Here is a 27101-nt window from a genome sequence, read left to right as displayed (position 1 = left end):
AAAACCTGCAGTAGAATAGCAGAACAGTGAACCCATTGAGGATAATTATTATAGGGCCCCTTTGGCTGGTGTTGAGGACAGGGTTGGGCCACTATAAACTCCAAGTCAATGGGGTCATATTGTATTTCTACTGGGGTATTCTAACAGTAAACTGTTTACACTAATGAGAATTATGATATGGTTATTTAAATGGGGTTCTATATTAGTAAAATGAGGCACTCCATAAAACAGTGGCACAAAAAGATCATAATGCTGCAACAGGTCCACTAAGATAAAAAGGCTTTGATACTGTAAAACAGCTTAGTTTAATATAGATGATTATTGTAAAATGATAAGTGTTATAAAATATTTATTGCTGGTTTGGACTCACCAGGTCATCAAAGATATCCCTCTGGTGTACGTGAATGGTGATCAGAGTCTCATATTTAATGCGCTCCATCACGCTGAGGTCCTTTGTTGTCATATCAATCAGGGTGGTTAGCAGGTCTAAGAATGACTGGTTTGTCTTTGGCATGATCTTCCGGTCATACCTGGCATTTGTTAAAGCTTCTTCTGAATCTCTGGTCCAAATCATTTGAATTCCAAGTAAACCAACCTAAAGAAATACAGAAAGAAAAAAAAAATAGGAAGCACATTTCATTTAAAAAAAAAAAAACACCACCACACATTTCTCTAACCTCCAATGATTCATGACACATCTCCTGAATGTCTGAAAATAAAGGGGGCAAAGACCAACAACCTTTGCTCAATGTGGCATGAAATAATTTTTAAAGTTGTACATTAAACTTACGTTACGTTAAATTTACGTAGGATTACATCTCTGTAGGTAGCTTGAAAAGTACATAGAAAGGTAAATGCATTTTCAAACAAGAATTCAGTGCTAAAAGAAAAAAATACAACACAGATTTGGGTTTCTACATTGTTATACTTTACACACCAAGATACCCATTTAATTGCGTCCAAAAACACTCAGATTATGTACCTGTGCTGGGAAGAAGTTAAGGAATTCTATGAGTTGAAAACTGGAATCCTGAATGCCCAATGCTGCCTGGCGAATAACAAGGTGTAATGATCTCTGGGATTCCTTCAGCAGAGCGTTCAGCCACACCTCCACATTGCCCTCAGCCATCACTGGCTTGTCAAGTTCAACAGTCTCCCCCTCACGGGAACATATAGAGAGGATTCGATCATACACCTGTAGGAGAAGCAGCAACAACAGCTGATGAGTTATTCACCTGGCTGACATGTGCATTCAACTACCTGTATGTTTTTATTTATATTAAATACTCACAAGATGAGCACTACATATTTCATAACCAGCAATGAATGTGGCAAAAACACACTGGAAACACTTTATCGTGAGCACCAATGTAACAAAAAGCAAGTAGTGACACTTACCTTATCATGGAATCGAACTGTTTTAATATTATCAAAGACATTCAGTAGATGAGCCTGGATGGTATGAGAGTCGGATGCCTGACCCAGAATCTCCAGAAGTGCAGGATCAGAAACGAAGAAGAACCGAGGGAACAGCAGACGCTTCTTTTCAAGATAGCTGAAATAAACACACAAATTATTCATATGGAAGAAAGGGGTCTTGTGAGGTTACCTATGTGGTCAAGTCTAGTCTTATATTACCTTTTTACAAGATCACTTGTATGAAAGAAATTAATGTTTGATAACATTTCGTAGGCTTACCCTGTAAGAGACTTCTGACAGATTTCCAACTGTTCCAGTAGGTGAGGCAGTAGCTGGCCCATGGTTTCATCTCCCACACAACACTGCACAACATTGGGCATCTCATGAGCTCGGGTCATGATCTTCACCCAGGACTTGTCAATGTTGGAGAAACGCTTAGCTTCCTACAATGCAAAAAAGAAACGAAAAAGTTAACAAAAGAAAACCTCTAAAAGCTTGGTTGATGGATATACAGATGCGTAATACATTGGAGCCTACATAAATGTTAAGAAAAAAAAGTGCATGTATTTAAAGAATTATGTTTGATGAAAGTGGTGTTTTTGAATAACACTTATGTATTCACACCAAGAGAGTTAAAAAAAAAAAAAAAAAAAAAGTTATTACACTTTTTCTATACATTCCCTTACTTTTGGAAGTTGCTTAGCAATGTCTCCTCCAACGAACACCGCCTCCAAGTAAATCCACAGGTTTTGAACAGTCATCCAGTTTTCTATAATATCAGTGGTATTTGAAAGGTTTTGCACCCATTTCTGAATTTGTGTCTTAAATGGAGTGTTGTATCTGTAGAAGAAATTACACACATTACATACAAATACCATAGCAGTTTTTAAGATCTGACATTTATGAAATTCTTGTTATGGTCTACACAGCTTAGTGGAGTGAATGTAGTATGAGCTATATTATATCCCAGCTGTCTTGGCATAACAGAAAATGTTAGTCTTACATTACCTGTTACTCATAAGTGATCCTAAGATCATTAAGCTGTCCTCCATGTTGGCAATGATTTCGGAGGTGCTGTCTCCTCTTAAAAGCAGCTCGCCGCGAGTTTTGAAGTTTGCAAATGTAAATGTCTTGTTATCCCATTCTGCTATCACCTGCTTCAGCTTCTGTTCAATATCCCGTTCCTTGACTGCGCTGATACAGATGTCCTACACAAAACATTCAATCACAATATTATCAATCGGACTAGTATAAATTACCTTTTACAGCAGTTCACACGTTATTAAATTACATTTTAACACCTTGTTGTGATAATGCAATAGTCATGTATTATAACTGTGACATAAGGAAAACTGTATTTTAATGGGTAACAAGTATAGCCTTTATTATATGTCATCAGCACAGCGGTACAACACAATTTTTTTCAATGAAGATTCTTAACTTATTACATCCAAGAAAGTATTTGTTATTGGCTGCTCACTTAGTATCATAAAAATAAAAAAATGCTAACAAGACCAGCCCCACAAAACATCTGGTTTACCTCTATTTCCTCTTTGCATTTCAGAAGGGGTGCTTCCATTATGTTTCTGAGTTTGAAGGTATCGCTTTCAACATCAAAGCTGTGTCCTGTTACTTCTGTTATCCTCTTCCAATGGCGAGCCATCATGGCCTTGTTGGTCATCAGCTCCAGTAGAGGGCAGCACTCATTGAAGTCATCAATGGTTTTCTTCAGGTCGAGGAAAGCTTGCCATTCTTTTAAGGCACGGGGAAGCTTGCGACATCTAGGTTGGGTGAAGAAAGTGAGAAACACCTTCTGACTTTTTACCTCATGTAGCAAACAATATAGAAGACTTGTGAACAACTTCTTCAGTTCCCCAAGACTCCTCAGAGTAGCAAACTAGTGAGATACCTATGTATATGACAAATCTGAGTGAATATAAAACTGTAGAGATTAAAATCAGTGTTCTTTACAAAATATTTAACACCAAACAAACAAACAATTTCTATTCTTACCGAGTCTGAAAATCTAAAAGCTCATTGTTGATTTTTTCAATGTTGACATCGGACCAGAGGATGTCGTAGTAGCCATTGACAGTGTCGATTACATTATTGTAAAGGCCGTACAGTTTCTGGAGGAGGGTCAGCTGTTTCTTGATTTCCAGCAGCTGAGGGTACTGGGTAACAGGAAGGCCAAACAGTTCCTCACCACCAGTGTATGTGATGTATTTGCGATACAAGTTGTCAAAGCGATTCTGGTGAAAAAAAAAAACACAACATGAGACAAGTAAACATTATTGACTTTATGAAGAAAATAAAGTTTGCTAAAAACTATTCTAAATTTATACAGCGACGTGTGTCCAAAGCCTCATAAATGTATTGAAATACACTGAATAACTAAGCTTTCCATTCCAATTATTTTGAGTTGCTACTCACATCGAATGTTAACGATAACAAAAATAGGTCAACAATAAAACTACCGGACATACATATACCTAGAACTACCGGTGCTGTCTTTTTAAATCGCTATATTCAAATGCATATAACTATTGTTGCATCGCACGCTACGAAACTGTTCTGTGTTATTGTTTGTTTTCCTTCAGGATTATGTTTGACAATGTTTCTGCAGCCTGTTTGGTAAACGTCAGGGACACCTGTTACAGCACGAGACTTGGGGGTGTTAGGGGAGTTATGATTGGTTGCATTGTTTAAAATGTTGCAAGTTTATGCAAATGCTGGGCTATAAAATGGGGTGGTTTTAGCTGCTCAGAGCTGACTTTTTGGATGCAGCGGGAGCTTACGACACTATGGAACAGTAGAGAATTACAGTGCCCGAGATTTGTTTGTTTGACTTTTATTTTATACAAGTGTTTTCTGTTTATCTGTCTTATTTTGTGCCCGAGTTTGGTTCTGTTGGCTAATAAACGGTACTTTCCGTGCAGTCCTACATTGTGTTGGTCTATTCATTTTCACTAGACAATAAGTATTTTTACAGTTGTTGATAAATAAATCACGTCTGAAAAAAGTATCCTGTTGTAGCTATCTCACGAGCACTAAGCCAAGCCCACTGTTTTTACTGTGACAGTCAAAATGACAGCTTTGGTAGTTCTAGGTATAATGTATTATATCTCCATAAGTTTTTGCAGCCCTGGGTCTAGTGATTCTTCGAGATTTTTAATACATATATTCAGGAAAAGTAAAAAAAGCCCAAGCGCCTAGCTACCAATTCAGCAGAGAAAAATGCATTAAAAAACCATAATCAGTCAAAAAGACTGCTCCGGTAGTTCTAGTGTTAAGTTGTGGAAATGAAAAAAAAAACACCATTGATTTCTTACATAAAACCATCTATCACATACCTGAAACATTATGAGTCGGTCGCTGGCATCTTGAGGTGCCAAATCAACAACCATTGGACCATCCTGCAGAAGAGAAACGATAACAAAGTTGGAAAGTTAATAAATGTACTTATTTATGTTCTGACATTTATTCTGAACAATGTAAAGTGTAAGTATTTTACTCAGTTTTAAACATTAGCATAATACTATTGGTGCGCCGCACATCAAATTGTTCTGATCAGGAAAGTAAAAATGAAACCAACTGAACTAACAAAAGTCAAAGTACAATGGTTGGTTAGGTCTCCCATATACCTCATCATAGTCCTTGTAAAAGTGATCACAGTCTTCCACAAAGGTCTGCACATTGCTGATGAGATCTCCTCTGAAATTGGGCTGCAGGGACACCAGTTCGTTCTGTACCTCACTCCCCCTCACCAGCAGCTTCTCCCAGGTGTATCGCATGGTGTCAACCTTCTCTGTCTCCTCTTTTGCCACAAGGAGGTCATACTTATTTAGCATTGCATAGGATTCCTGGAAATAGTCAACATATGAAATTATTGTATGTGTTACTGGACTAAACTGGATACCGCTGACATTAGATAATTTTCTGTTGTGGGGATATATTTAGAAAAAAAACACTGATATAATAAATAGTTTCATGCTAATAGAATGAATGTATTGGCTCAGACTATTGTGATATTATTGGTATATCACAACATAAACATTTAACCACTTTGGCAAATTCTACTGTTGGATTATACAACTGTAGCTGTCCTTGTGCATGGTTCCTTAGTATAGGACTACAATGTCTAATGTGCCACAATTTTGCAGCTTCTAAGGTCACAAGCTTGTCTTACCTCTATAGGGCCAACTTGAAAATCAATAGCAATTTGTTGCTCCCTTATTTCTTTCAGTGAAGCCATGGCTATTCGGATGTCATCCAAGTCCTTAATTGGACGGTTCATCTTCTTGCTGGCTTCTTCCACAAAGGTGAAGATGTTCTCCATCTCTGTCCTGTACTTTTTATTGCAGTGACGCCCAAAGTCTACCATCCAGGCCTTCGTCTCTGCAGTCAGAGCCATCTTCAAGTCAGCTGTAATATAAATGTTAATTACTTAATATAAGCAACTCATTGAATGCTGTTTATTAAAATGCATGTGTCTACTTTATTATCGTGCAGTTACAATGAAAAATTGAACCTTGTGACGCAACAGTGTTTAATAGTGATTGGCACCAATATAGATATTTTCATAGGATATCGATATTGTCAGATATCAATAATAATTTTCATATCGCGATATCGTGGGATTTAAAAAAAAAAAACGAAATTCTTGTACGTTCGCCAATACTGCTAAAAACTCAAAACGCAGTATAATCAAGTTTATTTTATATTAAGATACAATAAACCCTCTACATATCAATCATTGTCAGTCTCATGGGCAAAGAAACACCACACACAAGTATTATTTAACCATTTTATTCCATTGATTGGTGTTTAAATTTGGCACTATTGGCCGTCCATAAATTCCTTTGGAAATCGTATGCATTATCAATGTTTTTAACATGGGTGTTTTGCCCCATCCAACTCGTGAAACTTTGTTTTCAGGAAAAAAATAAAAAATACACCTTGGTTAATGAATATGAATCTATATTCATGTAAGATATGAGAACGTATTTTATTTAATATTAGCTATTTAATAAGCTAACATAGGGACATGCATTTTGGTTACGTTTTATGAATGTTTAAACGTTAGGCACTGACATACAGCTATAGCCAAAAGTTTTGTATCACCCTATAGAAGTAACACATTTTGCTTCATAAATTCAAATGAAACCTGATGAATAATGTTAACATATTGAATTACATAACGCTTTGTAGTTTTCCATATACGGACAAAAATTAAAAAATGTGACATTTTGAAATCTAACATGATTGTATTTTGTTTTGGTGTTTATTAAAAATAGCGCACCAGCGCATAAAAATCCATTTCTTGTGTGCTGGGTCAAATTTTTAAAGGGGCAACGAACCCGTGTGAGGTGCAATCATATTACATTTGGTGGCAGCGTGTGTGGGCGCCCCTAGAGACCCAGAAATGGATATGGATATTATATATATATATATATATATATATTGTAACACAGTGGGGATGGGATTGGAGTCATCCCCGCAGTAAAATGTGTGGGTTTGTTTAATTTAATTGTTTGCTTTATTGTTTAATTGATTATTGTTAATTGTTGTAGTATTAATTATCCCCTGCACCTGGTAGCCATTGTCAAATTAGTACCAGGTGCAGGGTATTTAAGGGAGGCAGATTTTCTGCTCAGGGCTGCTGTATAGAAGGAGACAGGTAGAGGGTTCTGTGTCCAAGCAGCCACGGGAAAAGTAAGGATTTTGGAAAAATACTGTGTGTATGTGTTTTCTGTTGTGGGGAAACGGCTTAGCCGTCCCACTGTATAGTCAGGGTGTTCCTGAGGTTTAGTTAGCGCTCCAAAGGAGCTAGGTGTTGTTTTGTATTTTGTATTTTATTTTTGTGTTTATTAAAAATTGTGCAACCGCACTTAAAAAAAAAAAATCCATTTCTGTGTATTGGGTCTATTTTTAAAGGGGCAACGAACCGAGTGAGTTGCAATTCTATCACATGTGGTGGCAGCGTGTGTGGGCGCCCCTAGAGACCCAGAAAATGGATTTTAAAGAACTGATCGAGGTGATCAATAAAAATACCGCCGCTCAAAAAGAGCAGAATGAGAGATGGGAGAGAGAGCTGGGGTTGGCCCCGCTGAAGAGACAAGTGCGGGAGCCGACCGAACTGGAGCTGTTGTTCCAAAGGTGGGAGCAAGCGAGAGGAGCCCCGCAGACTCCAGCCCCAGAGCCCAGAGGGGAGGAGCCGCCGCTTCCAGAGCCCAGAGGGGAGGAGCCGCCGCTTCCAGAGCCCAGAGGGGAGGAGCCGCCGCTTCCAGAGCCCAGAGGGGAGGAGCCGCCGCTTCCAGAGCCCAGAGGGGAGGAGCCGCCGCTTCCAGAGCCCAGAGGGGAGGAGCCGCCGCTTCCAGAGCCCAGAGGGGAGGAGCCGCCGTTTCCAGAGCCCAGAGGGGAGGAGCCGCCGTTTCCAGAGCCCAGAGGGGAGGAGCTGCCGCCGCCAGAGGGGGAGGAGCTGCCTGAGCTGCAGCAGGAGCTGCAGCTGAATGAGAAAGAGGAGCTAACGTGCCCAGTACCACCACAACCCCGACCTCCACCCCAGCAAAGCAGTCCGGCGCTGGTGGGTACGGTCCCTTGCTCCGTGCTCGTGGACACCATGCCGGAATGCATGGACCTCCCTGTGCTCGACCTAGTGCCCAGATCGGGGCACCACCAGGCACAGTTGCTCACCTGGTCCCTTGCTCCGCTCCCCCTGAAACCTCAGACGTCACGACGCGGTCGTGTGACGTCACTGGCGTTCCCCCTTCCTCCCGCTGTGTTCCCCCTGGAGTCTCAGAGGTCGTTGCGCCGGTCCCGTGGCTCACACCTCTGCCTGTTGCTGCACCGTCCAGGGTACCGGCCTACGCGTCGGTCGCCCCTAGCAAGCCGTTTGGGTCCCTCCTCGCCGGATCATGGTCCCTACCCTGAAGCGCCGGAGGACTCCACCCATCCTCAAGCCCACCCGAAGGATCGGGAGAAGGTGGAACTATGTGGACTCGAGGGTGGGTGGTTATGCTTTAGGGGAGGGGGTGGCCTTGGAATGGCCAGTCAGTGTTGCACACTTGGGGGGGAGGATATGTAACACAGTGGGGATGGGATTGGAGTCATCCCCGCAGTAAAATGTGTGGGTTTGTTTAATTTAATTGTTTGCTTTATTGTTTAATTGATTATTGTTAATTGTTGTAGTATTAATTATCCCCTGCACCTGGTAGCCATTGTCAAATTAGTACCAGGTGCAGGGTATTTAAGGGAGGCAGATTTTCTGCTCAGGGCTGCTGTATAGAAGGAGACAGGTAGAGGGTTCTGTGTCCAAGCAGCCACGGGAAAAGTAAGGATTTTGGAAAAATACTGTGTGTATGTGTTTTCTGTTGTGGGGAAACGGCTTAGCCGTCCCACTGTATAGTCAGGGTGTTCCTGAGGTTTAGTTAGCGCTCCAAAGGAGCTAGGTGTTGTTTTGTATTTTGTATTTTATTTTTGTGTTTATTAAAAATTGTGCAACCGCACTTAAAAAAAAAAATCCATTTCTGTGTATTGGGTCTATTTTTAAAGGGGCAACGAACCGAGTGAGTTGCAATTCTATCACAATATATATATATATAGCAATATGATTGCACCTCACACGGGTTCGTTGCCCCTTTAAAAGTTTGACCCAGCACACAAGAAATTGATTTTATGCGCTATTTTTAATAAACACCAAAACAAAATACAAAACAAACACCTAGCTCTTTACGAGCACTAACTAAACAAACAGGAACCTAACTACAAACAGGACAGCTAAGCTGTTTCCCTGTACAACAAAGCAAAACAAAATAAACACAGTTTTCACACGCAACCTTTCACGGTTTCTCAGTACCTTCTTCTCTGTACACCTGCACACCCTCGCAAGCGGGCTCTACCCACAGCAGCCCTGAACAGACTGGCTGTCTTTCTTTTAAACCCTGCACCTGGCTCTAATTTACAATTAACCAGGTGCGGGTGATAATTAAAACTAATAAAACATGTTTTTTTCTTCAGGGAGGCTTTAACCCCCTCCCTGCTGTCTTACAATATATATATATATATATATATATATATATATATATATATATATATATATAGAGAGAGAGAGAGAGAGAGAGAGAGAGAGAGAGAGAGAGAGAGAGAGAGAGAGAGAGAGAGAGAGAGAGAGAGAGAGAGAGAGAGAGAGAGAGAGAGAGATATAGATAGATATTATATATATATAGATATATATATATATAGATATATATATATAGAGCTAGATAGATAGATATGTATATATACAGTATATATATATGAACATAGTTTTATATATTTTGTTTATCATGTAATCAAAGAAACTACAAAATGGTATCGCAAAATATATATATATATATATTTTTTTTTCTTTTCTTTCTTATTATTATTATTTAATTGTCTCAATTCTAAAATTCTAGGTACTGCAAAACTTTTGTCCATAGCTGTACTTAAAACTGAATCAGAACAGGAATATTAGGGAAAAATTGAAAGTTTCTAGAGATATTTGTATTTTTGCCCCAGTGGCAAAAATGTTCTAGCTACGCCAGTGCTCATGATCTAGGTTTCAGTATATCATCGACTCCGTTGGTCTGGGGCAGGTAAATTTCACATTCTCAGTGCATCAATTTTTATTTATTTATTTATTTATTTTGGTGGCTAAGGATGCGAGTGCTGTCAGTACAATAGTGTTTACTTTCCATAAGTCTCGTAGCAGCAGGTTTCGCTGTGACTATTGAGCTCAGCATTGTCTGATGACAAAATGCGAAAAACATTCCCTAGCATCCAAGCACTAAATTTAAAACAAAGCCGAGCAAGGAATACTTTAACTTAACATAGTTATGTCAATATATCTATCAATAAAAACGCCACATTATAACATTATGTACATGTTATTGTTTGTGTTTGTTTAGCACTTCCCTTTAATAAGCTGCATGTTGGAATTATAGTTACTGTACAGCATTGTGCAGATGTGCCACTGGAACTGGTTCTGCCATTTGGTGCTACTTGTGTTTGTACTTAATAAATGCTGAGTTAGTAAATATTCAATATTTTATGTTGAAACACCTGTCCAATTTTGTGAGTTTACTATTACAAAAACTGTAATTTGAAAAAGAATGAGGTTTACCGGAGCTTCTTAGCAAAAAAAAAAAAAAAAATAGCCTTGCTACACTCGGCAGTTCTTCTTTAGCTTTGCCCTCCCACTATTAAACAAAGTTAGGCGCCCCTGAATACATATCTAGATTTTAATAATTTGTTTAAAATAAATTAATTAGTCTTATATATCTCATTAACTATTTTATATAGTCATGTCGTCAATAAAAATACATTTTAAAATACATTTTTAAATGTACGCCTATTTTCTGAAACCGGACTTCCTGTGTAGTTTTTATGAATGAGATGAGTGAGTGAGTGAATGACACTACTCAGGTAAGCAGGTCAAACAAGCTCTTCAATGGTAGCTCTGTCTGTCCCCTGAAAACATAAAATAAAAGATCTTTGACATTTGGATTCCACCTTTGGATTATACCACTGTAGCTGTCCTTGTGCATTGTTTAAATGTAAGAACATGAGACAGTTTACAAACGAGAGGAGGCTAATCGGCCCATCTTTCTCATTTGGTCGTTAGTAGCTTATTAGCTTATTGATCCCAGAATCTCATCAAGCAGCTTCTTGAAGGATCCCAGGGTGTCAGCTTCAACAACATCCAGACTCCCACATATATATGTATATATACAGAGTTGTGGTCAAAAGTTTACATACCCCAATCGAAATGTATAATTTCTAGAAACTTCTCAACAAAGAATGTTAGGAAAAGTCTTTTGTAGCAAAAGTTTTGTTTTTGTGGATGAGGAAGAAAAGCTACAAGAAATAGATGTCTACAATTATTTATGTCAGCATTTTTTTGGGAAAACTCCAAAAATAATGACTTGGATCGCATTATTGAGGAGTTTGGTGATAAAACGAGTGATCAGGAGATGATTGATCGGTATGTACGACTATTATTATTATTTATTTATTAGCATATGTGAAAGCGATAGCGAACGAAAGGGTGGGGCAGGGCTGGAGATGCCTAGTGAGTGCTTTGTTGATATGCAGGGCCTTTTAAACCCATTTGAATGTGGAAAAAAATACTTTTAAACAGCGCGTCTAAAATTAACTGCGCGTGTGAAAATAAATTGGACCTGACGTGCCTGACACGCACTTAATAAATGGACTGCAGAGGGTTAATGTTGGAGGGAGGTGGCCGTGTATGGCTGGTGTCCTAAAAAGACAAGGGAGAGGATGTGTAGCAAGGCAGGGAGAGGGTTAAAAATCCTCCCTGCCAAAAACATGTGACACATGTGGCTGTTCCCAAATGAGATAATTGGTGTCAATTGGGAACAGCCACAGACTAGAAAAAGAAAGCTTGCAGCTCCATGAGCAGAGATCACCAGGGAGCTTGTATTCTTAAAAGTGCACGTCAGCACTGAAACCTTCAATTTCTGTGTAAGGTCAAAGTTTTTTATAAGGGCGAATGAACGAGAGGAGTGCAATTCTGTTGCAACATTGCAATTGTGTGATTACATTTTTCTTCGCTTTGGAAGACTTCGATATTATCGTCATCGAATTACATGCGCGACATCAATATACAATGTTCATATCGTTGCCAACACTAGTATTTAGATTATTTGCTATAAAATGGCACAGAGGTTAAAAAGGTAGGTGCACTGGGAGAAATGACAGAATGTCCCATCTTCAACCTCCCTAACTAGGATCAAAGCAGAACAGCCACTGATGAGCTTTCTTACCTGTATAAAGAGCCAGGGCTCCAACAGTGATGAATTCAGGTTCAGCATTGATTTCTAGTTCTAGATCCCTATAGTAAATAATCTGGGACTCAAATTCAGACAGCAGGGGCCTCTCCATTATAAACTTCTGAATGGTTTCTTCTCTCTCCTTCCGCCAGATGTGGTGATAAGACTTGAAATGTTCTAGAGCTGTAAGAACCTCCTATTGAACACGAAACATGACAATGATAATTAACAAGTAATAAGTAATATCACTGTTTTCCAAACATCTTTTTTATATGATAATATTTTTGCTTCCACCAGAATATATTCTGGTAGCAGCCGGAAACAACCTCAATATTAATGGATGTTTTTTATTTTAAATAATGAAATAATTCCAAAAAATGTTTATAGCACTGGAGTATTCAAAACAAGTGTGTTGAAAAAACATAAAAGGCCATTCAGTTTTGTTGTACTTAATTTCCTTTGAGCTTTGTTTCCAGGTATCACTGAAATCAAAGATTCTAATTGAAAAGGTCTTAGTTTCATGGATCTACAGGTCAGACATTTATTTACAACATATAAGAGCTATTGTTACCCTTTTGGTGGAATTAATGGCAGTGCTCAATACAGACACCAATTTCACAATTTCCTTGTTTTCAGACACACTCTTGTAGTAGTTCCTGGACTGAAAGGGGACCACCAGGTTTACAGAGGCAGAGATGTCAGACATACTGCCATCTGGAACGAGAAACATTAAAACACTGAAACATTGTTTCTGCTTTTACTTCTAATTGGCAACAAGTTAAACAAGACAAGGTGTGATTGGTATGATGCCACACTGGAAACATACAAAGTGACGTGTGCTGATTGGCAAAGATTTAATGGACATGAAGGGGAGGTGTGATGTTTGTGAAGAATTAAAACAACGGATCTGTATAATCTTATTTTCACTGACGGTTAGGAGAAAAGTGGGACAATAGATTATATGAACAATTAGCTAGCTCTCAGGAGAAAAAAAACATAATTCTAATAATTTTGTGAAACTAACTGACAATGCAAATGCTATTTTTGTTTACCGTGGATACTTCTGAATGTAGTTTCCCCATCATCAGAGTCAGTATCCCTGCTGTTACGTCTCAGAGCTGCAATTTTCCTTTCATTCATCTTCCTCTAAATGACAACAACAAGAAGACATAAATGCTTTCAATATCATATATAAGACGTCATTTAGATACCAATATATTATCACACTACCAGAAAAGTTTGCCAAAAAATTACTGATCAAGCACAAATACACACATTATAGATCCCCTTCAGTCACTGCATGCATAACTGTACCATGTTAAGTTTCCTATCTATGTATCTATTTTATAATGTTTTTTTTTCAAAGTTTTGGTAGGGCAGCTTCTATAACTTCATAGAGTTCACACTAACTTTGTCAAAAAATGTAATTGAAAGACCAAAGGGGATAAACTAAAAATAAAACTATTCAAGGTACTATCAATGTCATATTTACATTTAAGTAAATTGAAACTTTGCTCTCCTAAACTTTGGTGCTTCTAAATAAAGGTTAGGGCTCTGGACTCTTGACCGGAGGGTTGTGGGTTCAATCCCCAGTGGGGGACACTGCTGTTGTACCCTTGAGCAAGGTACTTTACCTAGATTGCTCCAGTAATAACCCAACTGTATAAATGGGTAATTGTATGTAAAAAAAATAAATAATGTGATATCTGTAAAAATGTGAAATAATGTATAATGTGATATGTTGTAACAATTGTAAGTCGCCCTGGATAAGGGCGTCTGCTAAGAAATAAATAATAATAATAATAATAATATCCCTGACAAACCTTGGATATCCTTTCTTTGCTCCACTGCCCAACTCCCTTGGTGACGCAGACAATGCACTCCACTGCTCTGTTCAGGCCCTGCTGCACTTCGTCCAGCGAAGGCACCATGCTGACGTTGGGGATGGACAGGTTGATGTTCGTCCTGAAGATGGGCTGCACGACGGTTTTCTGACTACTTGCAGAATTGCTCTCCGCTTGTGAACCAATGAAATGTAAAAGTAAAAAAGAGCTGCCCTTAATACCTACTTACGGTACATAGTAAAGGTTCTGAAACATTCATACAGTACAGCAGATTTTTGGCTGCTTACCCTTATATATGTAGGTTGATTAACATGATACTATCAATATATGTTCCATTTAACACTTTAATATACTTTTATCATGCCTTTTCTAAGGCCAGGTATGCTTTTTTTCCTGCTCAAGGTGTTGGGTAGTTTGTACTTAGTAAAAAAAAGTTATTTTAAAAATAAATAAATGTTTTTTTTTATATATACAAATGCATTATTGAGTTATAGGACTTCACCTCGATATGACCCAAACACATTCACCGTCCTAGAACTATTTTATACTGCTTCGATTGTTAATATAGCTAGAGGGAATTCTGACAGGTGCCTCAGGTATGATTTGTCAAACAGGTAATGTCAACTGTAGATACTGATAATAAAGTATGGTAGATACTCAATATGGTACAGTTGATGTTTGTTTGTGTTCTGTTGTTGTGAAACTGTCACTCAGACTAAAAGATCCCCAGTAGTTTATATTTTGATATACAAAATAAATCATGCGGTAATTGAGCTTATATATATATATATCTTTATAATTTTTCTGATGATAATAAAAAAAAAAATAGCGAAATTGCATTATCATAGAACACTACATACGTATGCAGCATTGTTATTTTTTTGTACGGATCACAGTACAAGTTAAAAAACTAAAAAAGGAGCTGTACGTCACCAGCAGTAGTGAGTTTATCCAGTAAACGTACCCAGAAAGTGGATGACAGAGGAGGAGTGGATGCGCTTGCGGATGGTCTCCAGGGTGTTGCGTGTGACCCTTAGCAGTGCGTCCACGTTGCGATGGTTGAAGTGGGAGAGCAGCTCCAGTGCCTCTTCCTCCAGGATCTCTATCATGTCTTTCTTTTTTTTTTTCTTCACCAATGGAGAGGCGGGATCGGTGTTGGTGTTGCGAGAGAAAAGCCTACTTTCAGACTTTCCATCTTCTTCCTCTGACAATGGAATGAGAAAAATATATATATATATAAAAAATAAATCACCTACATCTTATACAACATCTTACAACACACCTAACACTGGTATGTCATTACATTCTGTACCTTCACTCTCCTCTTTTTCACTTTTACTTTGACTCCTATTCTCTTCTTTGGACTTCCCCTCATCCTCTTTGTTCTGCGGTTCCAAATCCAGCAACATATTGATCAGCTCATTTGCTGCTTCTTCAACCAATGAGCTTTTAGAATGCAAAGACTGAGCACCCTTGATGCAGAGTTCCTGTAATTAATGGAAAAAAAATGAAAGCAATTAAAATGTGTTTCTGTATTTATCTCACATATTACTCATACTTACCTGAACCTTTACTGACAATCTACAACTTGTTCAATTTTTCAAGCAGCCTGGTTAGCCATTCTCAGCCTTGACATGAGCCCCACTAACCCCATGCCATCTAAATTTTATAAAACCTCAATTAGCCAGGCTTCTCCATCTCTACAAGGTCCATTTTTTTGTTCTCTCTAGACTGTGTTCTAGAACACATCATGCAGCCAAATGCACCGTACCTTGGTCATCTGCACAAACTCATCACATGTGACTGGGTCATCCTCTGGTAGTTTACACAGTGCTCTTGAGCTCATCTCCTGCAGCACTGCATCAATCCGGAACTCCACCAGATCATTCACACGGTCCGTCAGAAGCTCCAGCTCAGCTGTGAAATAAAGACAAATACATTAAGACTGGGGGCTGTCAACAGAAACTACCCTATGAAAGGCAATTCCTCTGCAACTACTGTATATACTTAGTCCTGCTGGTAGTTTAAGAATAATTATTCAGAGAGAAGACAAACCATTTTAAGAGAACAAAATCAAACCATTTTAAAAGACCACTTGTATAAGAGGACTACATGTCTATAGTTACCCCATTCAGTAGTTGGTTTAAGGAAAAATAGCACAGATGATCCCCAAATGTATTTAAATTGTATGCAACCTACAGAATAATTGATTTTCTTAATTAAATAAAAACAAATTTGCTGGTTAAATATCTGTCTTTGAAACTCTTTAACTTAATTTTAGAATGATTGCTTACCCAGAGCTTTCGAAATTCTATTTAAATATTTCTCTATGTTCAAGGAAGTCCAGTTTAGTGAGGTTAAACCCGGCTGTATGGCATCAACCACTTTCGCTAAATGAGGCACCATGAGCTGCTCAAAGACACTTTGGATTTTTGATCTCACTCGTGTGTTCTCTGTCAAAATCATCTGTGAATTGTCAAAACAAGAATGTTTCAGTTTAATAAAACAATGCAACAAAATACAAAATAAATGGTCTGCAGCCATACAAACTACTTGTTACCATATCAGCATGGATTCTGTTGAAATACATTGGTGTGAATGGTAGGATGGGTTTTAATGTATTATTCTCTTACCCAATTCTTGTCTTGTTTCTGTTTTTCATTACGTTATTAAATTTTTTCTTTTTAAGTTTCAGCTCAGTAAGGTTCATAGCCACAAGCCTAGCTGCTGAAGACCTTTTAAACTATCCATACAACAAGGTTTTTTTTGTCATCACTGTGATACTAAAGGTTAGAAATGTTTATTATCATCTTCACCACCTGTACGAGCTGCTGGCAATTTCTGTTTTTTTTTTATTATTATTCAGGGAAAAGAGAAATGCTCTGTTTTTTATATGTATGTAGTATTGACTGACATTTTTATGGCTATGAACCTTGCCACACTTAAATCTTTTTAAAAACATTTTTTTATTGTGCCAGATAAAGGTTTAAAACTTCCTGTGTAACTTGAAATACATTTTCTGTAAAAAGGACTTGCCTGCAACTTATTATAGTTCTTCTTAAAAATGTCCTGTTTCTGTTGAAGTGCCCTAGCAAATGGAGGAATTTCCAGTCCCATTCTGGCCATGCACTCTGTCTCCCGCATTAAAGTCAGTATCTGAGGGTCGAAGTTCACAAACAGTTCACCGGATTCAGGAGCCTTCACCAGTAGAGATGCCTGCAGCCCTGCTTTTGCCATCTCAACCTGTGAAGAAACAAACACAACAGACAACTAAGTATCTATTATTATTATTTTTTTTATTATTTTGTTTATTTAGCAGATGCCTTTATCCAAGGCGACTTACAGAAACTAGGGTGTGTGAACCATGCATCAACTGCAGAGTCACTTACAACTACATCTCACCCGAAAGATGGAGCACAAGGAGGTTAAGTGACTTGCTCAGGGTCACACAATGAGTCAGTAGCTGAGGTGGGATTTGAACCGGGGACCTCCTGGTTACAAGCTCTTTTCTTTAACCACACAGCCTCCTTTATCTAAATACACCTCAGTATTTAAACATGCATGACGCTTTAATTTATATGAGCAATCACAAAACATGATATCCCCTAGAAAATAACATCTGCTATATTGTACCTTTTTTTGGTTTAAATATGGTCCAAGTATTCATTTATGTCACCGTGAACCTTAACCCAGCAGTCTCAGTTCTATGTATTTTCACCAATTCTAAAAACTACACACACAAAAAAAAAAAATGGTTCTTCTATTATTAGGCCAACCAAACTGTATTTTATTGTGTCATACAGTACCTGTTTGAGCCATCCTCTGTGGTAGAGCACCTCAAACTCCAGCAGCACCTTGGCTACCTTATTGTAGTTGCGGATAATGCGCTTGGCTTCTGCCGTCTGCAGGATGTTAGGATGTTGCTGGAAGAGATCCATGGGCTGCTGTATCCGTTGGAACAGTTGGCGAGCCCACAGGATCTTCCCTGTGGTAGGAGGCAAGTTCCGGCCAATGGGAGGCTCGTTCTTCTGCTTGGTGTATATCTTGGAGACCGCTTCAATGTCATGGCCATAGTTCTGTAGAATTTTCTGGTATTTATCATCAATGCCCAAGTCAGGTATTCCCAATCTTTGAAATAAATAAAATAACAAATTCAACAGTAAGTGCCGTTAGTAGGAATATTATTTATTTTATCTATTTATTTTTTGTGACCCGTTTTACCAATAAATTGTGGCTCACACTGACAAACCCCATATCTAGTGCAAAAGGTACCAGATCAGAACACACTGGTCCAGGCACAAGACAGGATGCTTGCTTGCTAAAGCGAGAGTGTGGAAACAAAACTGCTTATCAGGTCTTATATTCTTTATGTCAGAGTATTCAATTCTACTGTATAACCAGAATCAGTAAATACACAAAACAAGAAGTGTGCAAATTATTATGATCATAGCTTTAACATGGCCAGTGGCAGATTTTAGGGAACAGTTTGTTATAAAAATCTGTAACTTTACCTGTTTTGTTCCCCCACCATTATGACACAGTACACATGTGCAAGTTATAAAAAAACAAAAATAACAGCATTGTCCTGGGCATGCGGCTCACACACACACACACAATAACAACAAAAACAATGTTACCGTTCAAATTTCTTAAGTACATTCAAGGCTCTTTCTGTGTTCTGAATGTTGTCAAAGGTAATATCCATAAAAGTCTTCAACTGATTCTGAAAGTAGAAAGAAGATAAATCAGCTGTTCATATCTAGGGGATGCCAATCCTGTGGTATTTACAGTGCAGCACAACAGACTACTTTTCTGTGAAAGCAAAAAACATTTTCATTGTAAACATTGTGAGGCATGTCTAGCTCAGCTGTTCTATTCTAAACTAAACAAAATCATAAGCCATACTTTTGTGTTTACAGTATGCCATCTAGTACTGCCTTACAGTGCTTCTGTGTTAACATTAATATATCTGGGTACTGGTCTTATTCTAGCAGTTAATGTCCATTTCTCATTCTGTCAGCAACAATCCTGGGTTTCATTACATTTTAAATAGCGAGTAACTTACGTGGAGATCATCTGTATGTTTGCAAAACTCATCATAATCCTGATCAAAATCAGTCTTTCTCTGATCCAGAAAATTATATTGTTTTTTCTTCATAGATAACACAATGGTCTAAAAAAAAAAGAAATACATGTATAAAAGATAAAGTATATTACAAAATCTAAATAATACTCTATAGCAGGGAATAAACACACCTTTATATTCTTTCCATCTTTCATATTGCCTTGTAAAACATTTGAGGGGTCAGCTAAAACAATGTTTCACATTAACACTAATAATACAGTTTCTCTTTATATATGAATATACAGTATGTACTGATATATATAAGTGCTGGGACGAACATGGGATTTTCACATTCGGACATTCGCTCATAATTTAAATAGTTGTTCGTTTTTCAAAAAGTAATAAAAGCCATTATATTGCTCTGTACACAGGCAGAGACAGCATAGCAGCAGGGTCAGGGGGCGTGGCCGTGGCCCCTGTGTGTGCGCGCCTTTATTTTATAGCAAGACGTTACAATATGTAACTCGTTAAAATAGAAAAATATCCCTGGAGTAAAGACTACGTCGTGTAGGACTTACTTTCCCCAGTGAATTAACTACCAAACAAAGGATGCCAAATAGCAGTTCAAGTTAAATGTTGTTTTGTTTACTCCTGAAATAAATAGTACATAAAGTTGACAATGCATTTTATTTAATTCCTTGTCATTGCTGTTTCTTCACAGTAAACAGTGGCCATCGACACGTTTTCATAAAGTAATAACATGAGGTTTACTTGTGCCTTTTTGTAGCTGAACAAGCAAACAAAAACTGAAATTTAACTTTAAAACTTCAAATAAAACAAAAACGTGGAAATGGCACTGTAAAGTGAAGGGGAAAAAACTTACCGTTTGGGTTCTCGTTTATTACATTCCACATAACAGAAAGTCGCAACGAAATATATATAATATATACAGTCTATATGAAAATCACTACACAACATTTTCAGGAAGTTGGGTATTGTTTAAGCGAGGCACTTCAGAATGACATCCTTGCTTTTTTTCTGGCTCGCACTAAAGGAGCACACACTAAAGGAGCACAACGCATTTTTGTCCCAGATGGCTTTCCATAGATAACTACAGTAAAACGAGAAAATTTCGCGAGCAAGAAATGTTTATAATTTCGCGTTTTTTACAAATCTGCAAAATGTGCCATGAAATATATTATTCATACATGTGCCATACATTAAAAGAAAAAGGAAGCGCAAACATTTACTGCAGCAAAAATGGACCTTAAAGGCCATTAGCAAAATTAAGTTGCCCCAAAAAAATCCTGTTTTACAGTATGTGTGTGCACGCTAGAGTTGTAATGAATTGAGTCGCACTTTGCGGTGACTCGACTTGAGTCATTGTTATCAAATGACTTGACTCCCTACAAGAAAATACTCGACTCGAGTCTCTGCTCAAAAGACTCTACTCCCTGCCCAAAAGTCTCCACTTGACTCGAGTCCTATGCTTTATGATAAAATAAATTACACGATCACTTTCGTTTTCAATAACCGCAGCCCTGCTAATGGTACAAATCTTACTTCTTATGAGTAAGAGGAACACTTGACAATATAGAGAAGAATGTCAGCAGCATGGATGGTAAATCTAGAGTACCTGTCACAACATTTCCTTTCATATGGTTAAGGTATCTGAAAAAAAAAACTATCAGGGAGTTTCACTGTTGAAAGGTGAAAAACACTCAGGCTGCCATCAGTAAAATTGTAAATAAATGGTTAAATGCATTCTTTTGTTTTGTGGTATCCATTACTTTACATCCAACCCAACTGACCATAGGTAAAAGGGCCTCTGTATGGTCAATAACAAAACCTGCTTATAAATAGGGCAAGGAATCATGAATTCACTGAAATGGAGAGACACAACACGACAGAAACCTTCGACCTGGTGAACATCAGTGGGGCAAGCATAACCACATTATTGTGCATCTCAATTTTGTATTTTTAATTTAAATGTAATTTTCTTTACCTGTAGACTGCTAATCTCCTGTAAAATTAATCTGATTAAATCAAACGGTCAGAACTAATGACTTGAATTGACTCGAGCCAGATAGGTGACTCGACTCGAGCAAACTCTGCGGCTCGACTCGACTCGAGCTTGGCATGTCAAAGACTTGACTGGAGTCTTACCCCTCAGTGACTCGACACAAGTCCCAATTTTTGTGACTCGATTACATCAGTGGCGCGTGCATAATCTAGTTTGTTTACTTTTTGCTGTCTGAAACTTTTAATTACAATTCAAGAGTTTCTGTTGATTCTTATATATATATATATATATATATATATATTAATCTCACATATCACACAGAACTCTTTCATTTGCCATTTTTTTAAACTGTTTGCGCAAATTCTGGCGAGACGGTAAATAAGTGCAAGGTATTTTTATCATCTGTAGCGAATACGAACATCTGAATTTTGTATCTGAATACATGTCAAAAAATATTCGTTGCAATTTTCGGATATTTGTCCCAATACTAATATATATATACCGAGCATCAAAAGAAACTTATCACTATTATAACACTATTAAACATTTATTTTCGAAAAAAATAAGGTACAGTCAATCCTGCTCATGCAACCACCTTTATTTAGCGACCACTTTAAATTCTTCCAATGATATTTGTGCTTTTATTGAACTGTATCAAGCAACCACCTGTCTAACACGACCAGCGACCACAATTCTCTTACCCAGCCACGGACTCAAACCTGTGTTAAGCAACCTTACACAGGGCTATTGTTATAAGAAAAATATGGTTTTAAATGGTACGTCCTAAATTCAAAGGAATACGGTAACCATTTTAGGGGTCTTTTATCCGTAATCAATAAAACAACAGCGCTCTCGTGTAAAGGAGGAGAGAAAACGTGGAGAAACAAAAGGTCCTCCCTAGATGACAGAATTAAAGTTATTAAACTTGTAAAGACAGTAAGTACCAGAAAAACTGCTGAAAAATTTGGCACAAGAAAGACGCAGATACAGCATTTTAAAACTGAAAGAACTAGGGCTTGAAGTTTTAGGTTTTTATTTTTGTTCACGTGACCGTGTTTTGAGAAGATTCAATATCTTAATTAAACTGTTAATTATTAAACAAAGTTGCTTCTTTTTACCTTGATGTCCTGATTGACTTGCTGATTCTGTTTCACCTTCTTCATTATTTGAACACAAGAGCAAGCAATGACATTAATCACTTCCCCCAAATGCTACTTTAACTTGCATTTCGTTCTCGCATTTGCCTGGGAACTAGGTAGCTTCCAATGTGTCAGTTTCGTGTTGTGTTGTTCTTTCCCACCAACCAGAATGTTCTCATAATTAGGATGTAGCGGCTTAAGACTTAAAGGCAAACCGTTAAAGGAAAATAAACACTGAAACATTCAAGCCATACTTGTAAGAGTATGAAAATAATGTGCGTGGTAATTGAAACAAATCTTATGCTTATGCTGGCTTTGGTTTCAGGATGCAATGAATCAACATGCACCTGAAAGGTAGACACAGGCATTGAAATTTGAGATTTAAAACATTTTGTGTGACCTGAGACAGGCAAGCATTCATTACTTTCACAGTAATCTGTTTTGTAAACACATTATCTAAATGAATGTTATTAAAACTACATACTTCATTTTGTTTATATTACATCTTCTGGCTTTTACAGTGTATGTAAGACATACATAATTACAAGAAAGCATGTCAGAGACAAATAGAAAATTCATAAGTTATGAGCCCTCTTTTAAGAGACCACCTGTGTTAACAGGCCACTATTAGACCATCCCTTGGGTGGTCTCTTAATACAGGTTTGACCTTATATAAATGGACATTGAAGAAGTGTATTTGGTTTCTTTTTAATCACTCGATCATTCATCCTTGACCATGACACGCTTGAGTGACTGTGACTGAAGCATATGCACCAAATCACCTAATTAGTGAGACCGTTGATTGGACACTGGATATGGAGTGATTTCAGCTGTTGAATTGCAAACTTGAATAAAAGCAATAAAGAAAATAACAGAAAAAAAAACAGTATGCCACGTCTGTCAAGAGAGCAGCGCCTTCATGCAATCGGCATGTTGGAGGCTGGACTAGGGCAGCGTACTGTGGCTCGCCGTCTTGGGTGCTCACAGCCAGCAAACCTGGCAAGACGGTATAACCAGACACACTCTGTCAATGACAGGCGACAAACTGGGAGACCAAGAGTCACAACACCTGTCCAAGATCGACAGATCATTTTGCAGCATCTTCGTGATGTCAATTGTTAAATCAGCACAATAAAAAGTCACTGCACCTGCTCTAAAACACAGTTTGTCATTTTTCGATCACATCTAGTGAATTTTATCCAAATGTAAGTGATACATTTCTTTTGAAATAGCTTGCATCACTTGATTTTCAAGGTGTCGTATCCAAAGCATAATCAACAAGTACAGAGAAACATCATCTGTAGTTGACAAACCCAGGACTGGAAGACCCAAAAAGCTGTCTAACAAGGATGAGCAATACTTGAAGATAATATCCTTAAGGAATAGAAAGAAAACAAGTGTTAAATTGACAATAGAACTGGCAGAAGGCACAGGTGTGATTGTCCGTCCATCAACAGTCCAAAGCACCTTTGACCATTGTTCCATAGTCCAATGTCTGTGTTCCTGTGCATATTTTAGCCTTTTAGTCTTGTTCCCGTTTCTTAAGAGGAGGTATTCTTACTGCAACAATCCTTTAAGTCCTGATTTCAAGAGTGACCTTTGTACTGTTGATTTGATGGACAACAACACCTGTGTCTCTGCCACTGCTATTCTGAACTACATTTGACACCTTTGGTACAAGATGTATTGTTTGTGGTAGGGTTCATATTTCGGGGAAAAAAAAGAATTGTGCACAACAGGCAGTAAAAAAAGTTCTTCATTTTGCCTCTGAAAAGCATATGGTTACATCAGGGACACCTATTGCAAGCTACTTATGACAATAGTGTTTATGACATCATCTGTTGTCCACTGGGTAGGTGGTAATGAAAAGTGATCTAAACTGGGCACCAAGTTGCAGGTTACAAGTGGGACGGTGCACATTTTCTAAAGTAACTTGACAAACCTCATTCGTGTAAACGCATCGTGAAAATAACAATTCTAGACGATGCTTTGGTTAGTCCAGCCAGCCAGATTTGAACCTGGTATTCTCAAAAGTAAGGCAAATGGTGAAGTTTATCAATTCTAGACATTGACCTTTCGGTTATTTGTTTGATTTCTCTGTAGGGTTAAAGACCTGCAGTAATAGGTTCATGTAAAATGTTCAAATACAGTGCCTAGAATTCACCACATGAACAACACACATGGATAGATGACATGCAGATAAATAAACCACTTGCATGCGGTTTGAAGATCTGTCATGAGTTATGGTTTATTCTTCTGAATGCTACCTCTTAGCCATCTTTTACACATTATGTGAATTGTATACAATAGAGCAGTGAAGTGATATGGTGAATGGATACCAATACAAAGTAATGTGAGGTCACACATCAAAGGTGTAATAATGGAGCATATTAAACATAGACAGCAACAAGTGGTGATCCCAACACGTTTCCCACATGCTGAAGATGTTCATTTACATAGCATGCAATACAAGAAGAGCACAGTCACCCAGTACATAAACTCATGAACAAATTACCTCCCATTTTTCCTGCATTTCTGCAGTCTGTACAGAGGAAGGAATAAAGAGATACACTGTAAGATAACTAAAACCTGACTGCACAAGGTCAGACCCATTAGTCAGTGTCTCTGCCTCCCCAAAAACTCCCTGATGCGAGTTTGCTTAGCTAATTAATCCTATTACCCTGTAAGCAGAACTTCGGTCAAGCAGAACCCAATATTGGCCCACTAAAAACCTGCATTCAGCCATGGCATTGCTTACCAATATAAACGTTTACCATTGTACACCATGGTAAAAGCATTGTAAAAGTACATTAAAATGCATGGAACTGTAGTAGCATGGGAAACACATGGCATAACATTAAATGTAGGAAAAACATGCCTGTGATACATCTAATGTTTAAAACTCTCTGAGATGATAAAACTACAGATTCTTTCATTTTTATATTTTTTTAAAATGATAAAAGCAGAGGGAATTACAAGCATATTCTAATTAAACTTTTAAAAGAGTGGTCAACTTCTCTCCGCTACAGTCTTGATGCAGACACAGTTTGAGTCAGTACTCTTCTACTTTCATTCAATTTTTATCCCAAAAAAAATGTTATTCACATTTGCACTCAAAGAACATCAAAGATGCAGAGACAGATACCTGAAACGTGGTTGCCATGACTTCCAAGCCCTCAATCTTGGAATCCTCGAGGGCAGAGTATGTTGTTATGGTGTTAAACATGTTGAGGATTTTGGTGAGGCGTCGCTGAAAGGTGTCAAATTTCCCAAAGATGTACATCTCGCTGAAATCAAACTGCCTCTCGGAGGCATTCTGCTCCAGTTTCTGTTTGGTCTTATGGAAGCATCGCTGATACTCCTAGTAAGTCACAAAGTATGAAAGGCCTGTAAGAATATTTTCTGTTCTGATATTATAAGAAGTTTTTTTTGAGGTCCCCCTTCCTCCCAAGACTTTTTTACTTTCACATATTCATTTCAAATGATATAGGCTGAACATATAAAAAATATGCCCCACAGTGGAGAATCGGGCCTCAGGGCAGTTTTATGTTTATGTAGTGCAAAAGCATCCACACTTTGAATGATCCTAAAAAAGCCACCACTATCTTCTTTGAAGTGAATATGTACAGCACATTTCCATTATGAATACAGTACCTCATTTAACCGAATAGCAGCCTTCAGTTTATCAGCTACAACGGTTTGTGGCTGGTCCCATATGGTAACAGCTCCATGGTTGGAAATGTAAGCCTTGCAGGCTGTTATCATTTGGTTTGTTACCTAAAGATATAAGATTGTGCATCAATAAGTACAAGATCACCATATTTTTACATTTAAAAATCAGGGTTTTGGTCTAATTATTACAAAATGTATGAAGTAGGGGAGTGCAGAATTCAGAAGGGGCCTCATCAAGCATAAGTTGATGTGGTCATAGCGAAATGGACAGTGAAATATATACTGTAAAGTATTATTGAAACAGCCTGTGTTATAAGGCCTGAGAAAGATGCTGATCTGACAATCTGGGTTATTTATGAGCAGATTGTAAACCTCACCATATCACATACAGTATATGTTTGTCAGAACAGCTTCAATGAGCAAAAGACATATCACACCCACTTTATGAGCTGAGCAATGATTACAGGTCATAGATGTCTGCAAGATGTGTCATAGATTCAGGTCCAGTAAGAATAATGCACTGTATATTGTTATTTTCTGTATAAAATATTTAAACTTACTTTCACAAACAAAGATGTAATCTTCTCTGAGGTGTTGTAGTAGCGTGAAATACTGTGAATCATTCGAATAGCATTTATAAGCCCAGGAATAGCATCTACCATGGAAACCTAGCAGTGAAAGAAAACGTTAGGTCATTACCATAACCCTGGTTTCCTGAAATAGAAATGTAACCATTACCATATGGGTATTTATCTCCTAAAGACCTGAAACCTGAATATTTTATACCATTCACCACGGTGGATCCCCGCGCCTGACTGAGCAGGTTGCGGAGCTTCGGCAGTCTCCACGGCTGGCTGTTCAGGAGATGCATCCTGGGCCAATAAGGGACTACTAAGAGCACCTTGGCCCAATCCTACCTGATTTTCTCCAGACACATATAAATGAGTCCTCGACCGCTGGGACACTATCAATAGGCGGTCGCAGTTCAACGTGGACTGAAAAACCTTGCTGTTGAACCAGGCCTGCAGAGGGAGCATGCGCAGGAGACCCAATGGAAAGGTCTGGGAAGCTGCTGGCTGAGAGAGCTCCAAACAAGTGGCTATTCTGTGCACTTCAAGCACACTC

General features: G+C 38.1%; 1 protein-coding gene across 3 annotated transcripts in view; it reads right to left on the bottom strand.

Moving 5' to 3' along the window:
- Positions 1-27101, bottom strand: part of dnah5 (dynein, axonemal, heavy chain 5) — a 99835-nt gene that overhangs the window by 46031 nt on the left and 26703 nt on the right. For 2 of the 3 annotated variants that reach the window (XM_059012810.1, XM_059012809.1), the window contains exons 9-35: positions 26537-26644; positions 25959-26081; positions 25450-25665; positions 24820-24846; positions 19143-19250; positions 18715-18800; positions 17884-18205; positions 17114-17320; positions 16372-16543; positions 15849-15994; positions 15390-15564; positions 15042-15281; positions 14057-14250; positions 13286-13379; positions 12805-12947; positions 12228-12429; positions 5609-5844; positions 5064-5282; positions 4773-4835; positions 3433-3671; positions 2960-3200; positions 2428-2627; positions 2106-2259; positions 1699-1862; positions 1399-1555; positions 983-1195; positions 371-595 (exon numbers count right to left, since the gene is read on the bottom strand). In XM_059012810.1, the coding sequence (XP_058868793.1) occupies positions 371-595; positions 983-1195; positions 1399-1555; positions 1699-1862; positions 2106-2259; positions 2428-2627; positions 2960-3200; positions 3433-3671; positions 4773-4835; positions 5064-5282; positions 5609-5844; positions 12228-12429; positions 12805-12947; positions 13286-13379; positions 14057-14250; positions 15042-15281; positions 15390-15564; positions 15849-15994; positions 16372-16543; positions 17114-17320; positions 17884-18205; positions 18715-18800; positions 19143-19250; positions 24820-24846; positions 25450-25665; positions 25959-26081; positions 26537-26644 (4674 nt within the window). The remainder of the gene's footprint in view (positions 1-370; positions 596-982; positions 1196-1398; positions 1556-1698; positions 1863-2105; positions 2260-2427; positions 2628-2959; positions 3201-3432; positions 3672-4772; positions 4836-5063; positions 5283-5608; positions 5845-12227; positions 12430-12804; positions 12948-13285; positions 13380-14056; positions 14251-15041; positions 15282-15389; positions 15565-15848; positions 15995-16371; positions 16544-17113; positions 17321-17883; positions 18206-18714; positions 18801-19142; positions 19251-24819; positions 24847-25449; positions 25666-25958; positions 26082-26536; positions 26645-27101) is intronic. The other variant, XM_059012808.1, reaches the window with a different exon arrangement.

This window comes from Acipenser ruthenus, chromosome 3 (assembly GCF_902713425.1).
Source record: "Acipenser ruthenus chromosome 3, fAciRut3.2 maternal haplotype, whole genome shotgun sequence".
NCBI lineage: Eukaryota > Metazoa > Chordata > Actinopteri > Acipenseriformes > Acipenseridae > Acipenser > Acipenser ruthenus.
The sequence above is the reverse complement of the archived record's forward strand: the minus strand, read 5'-3'. Positions and strand labels throughout refer to the sequence as shown.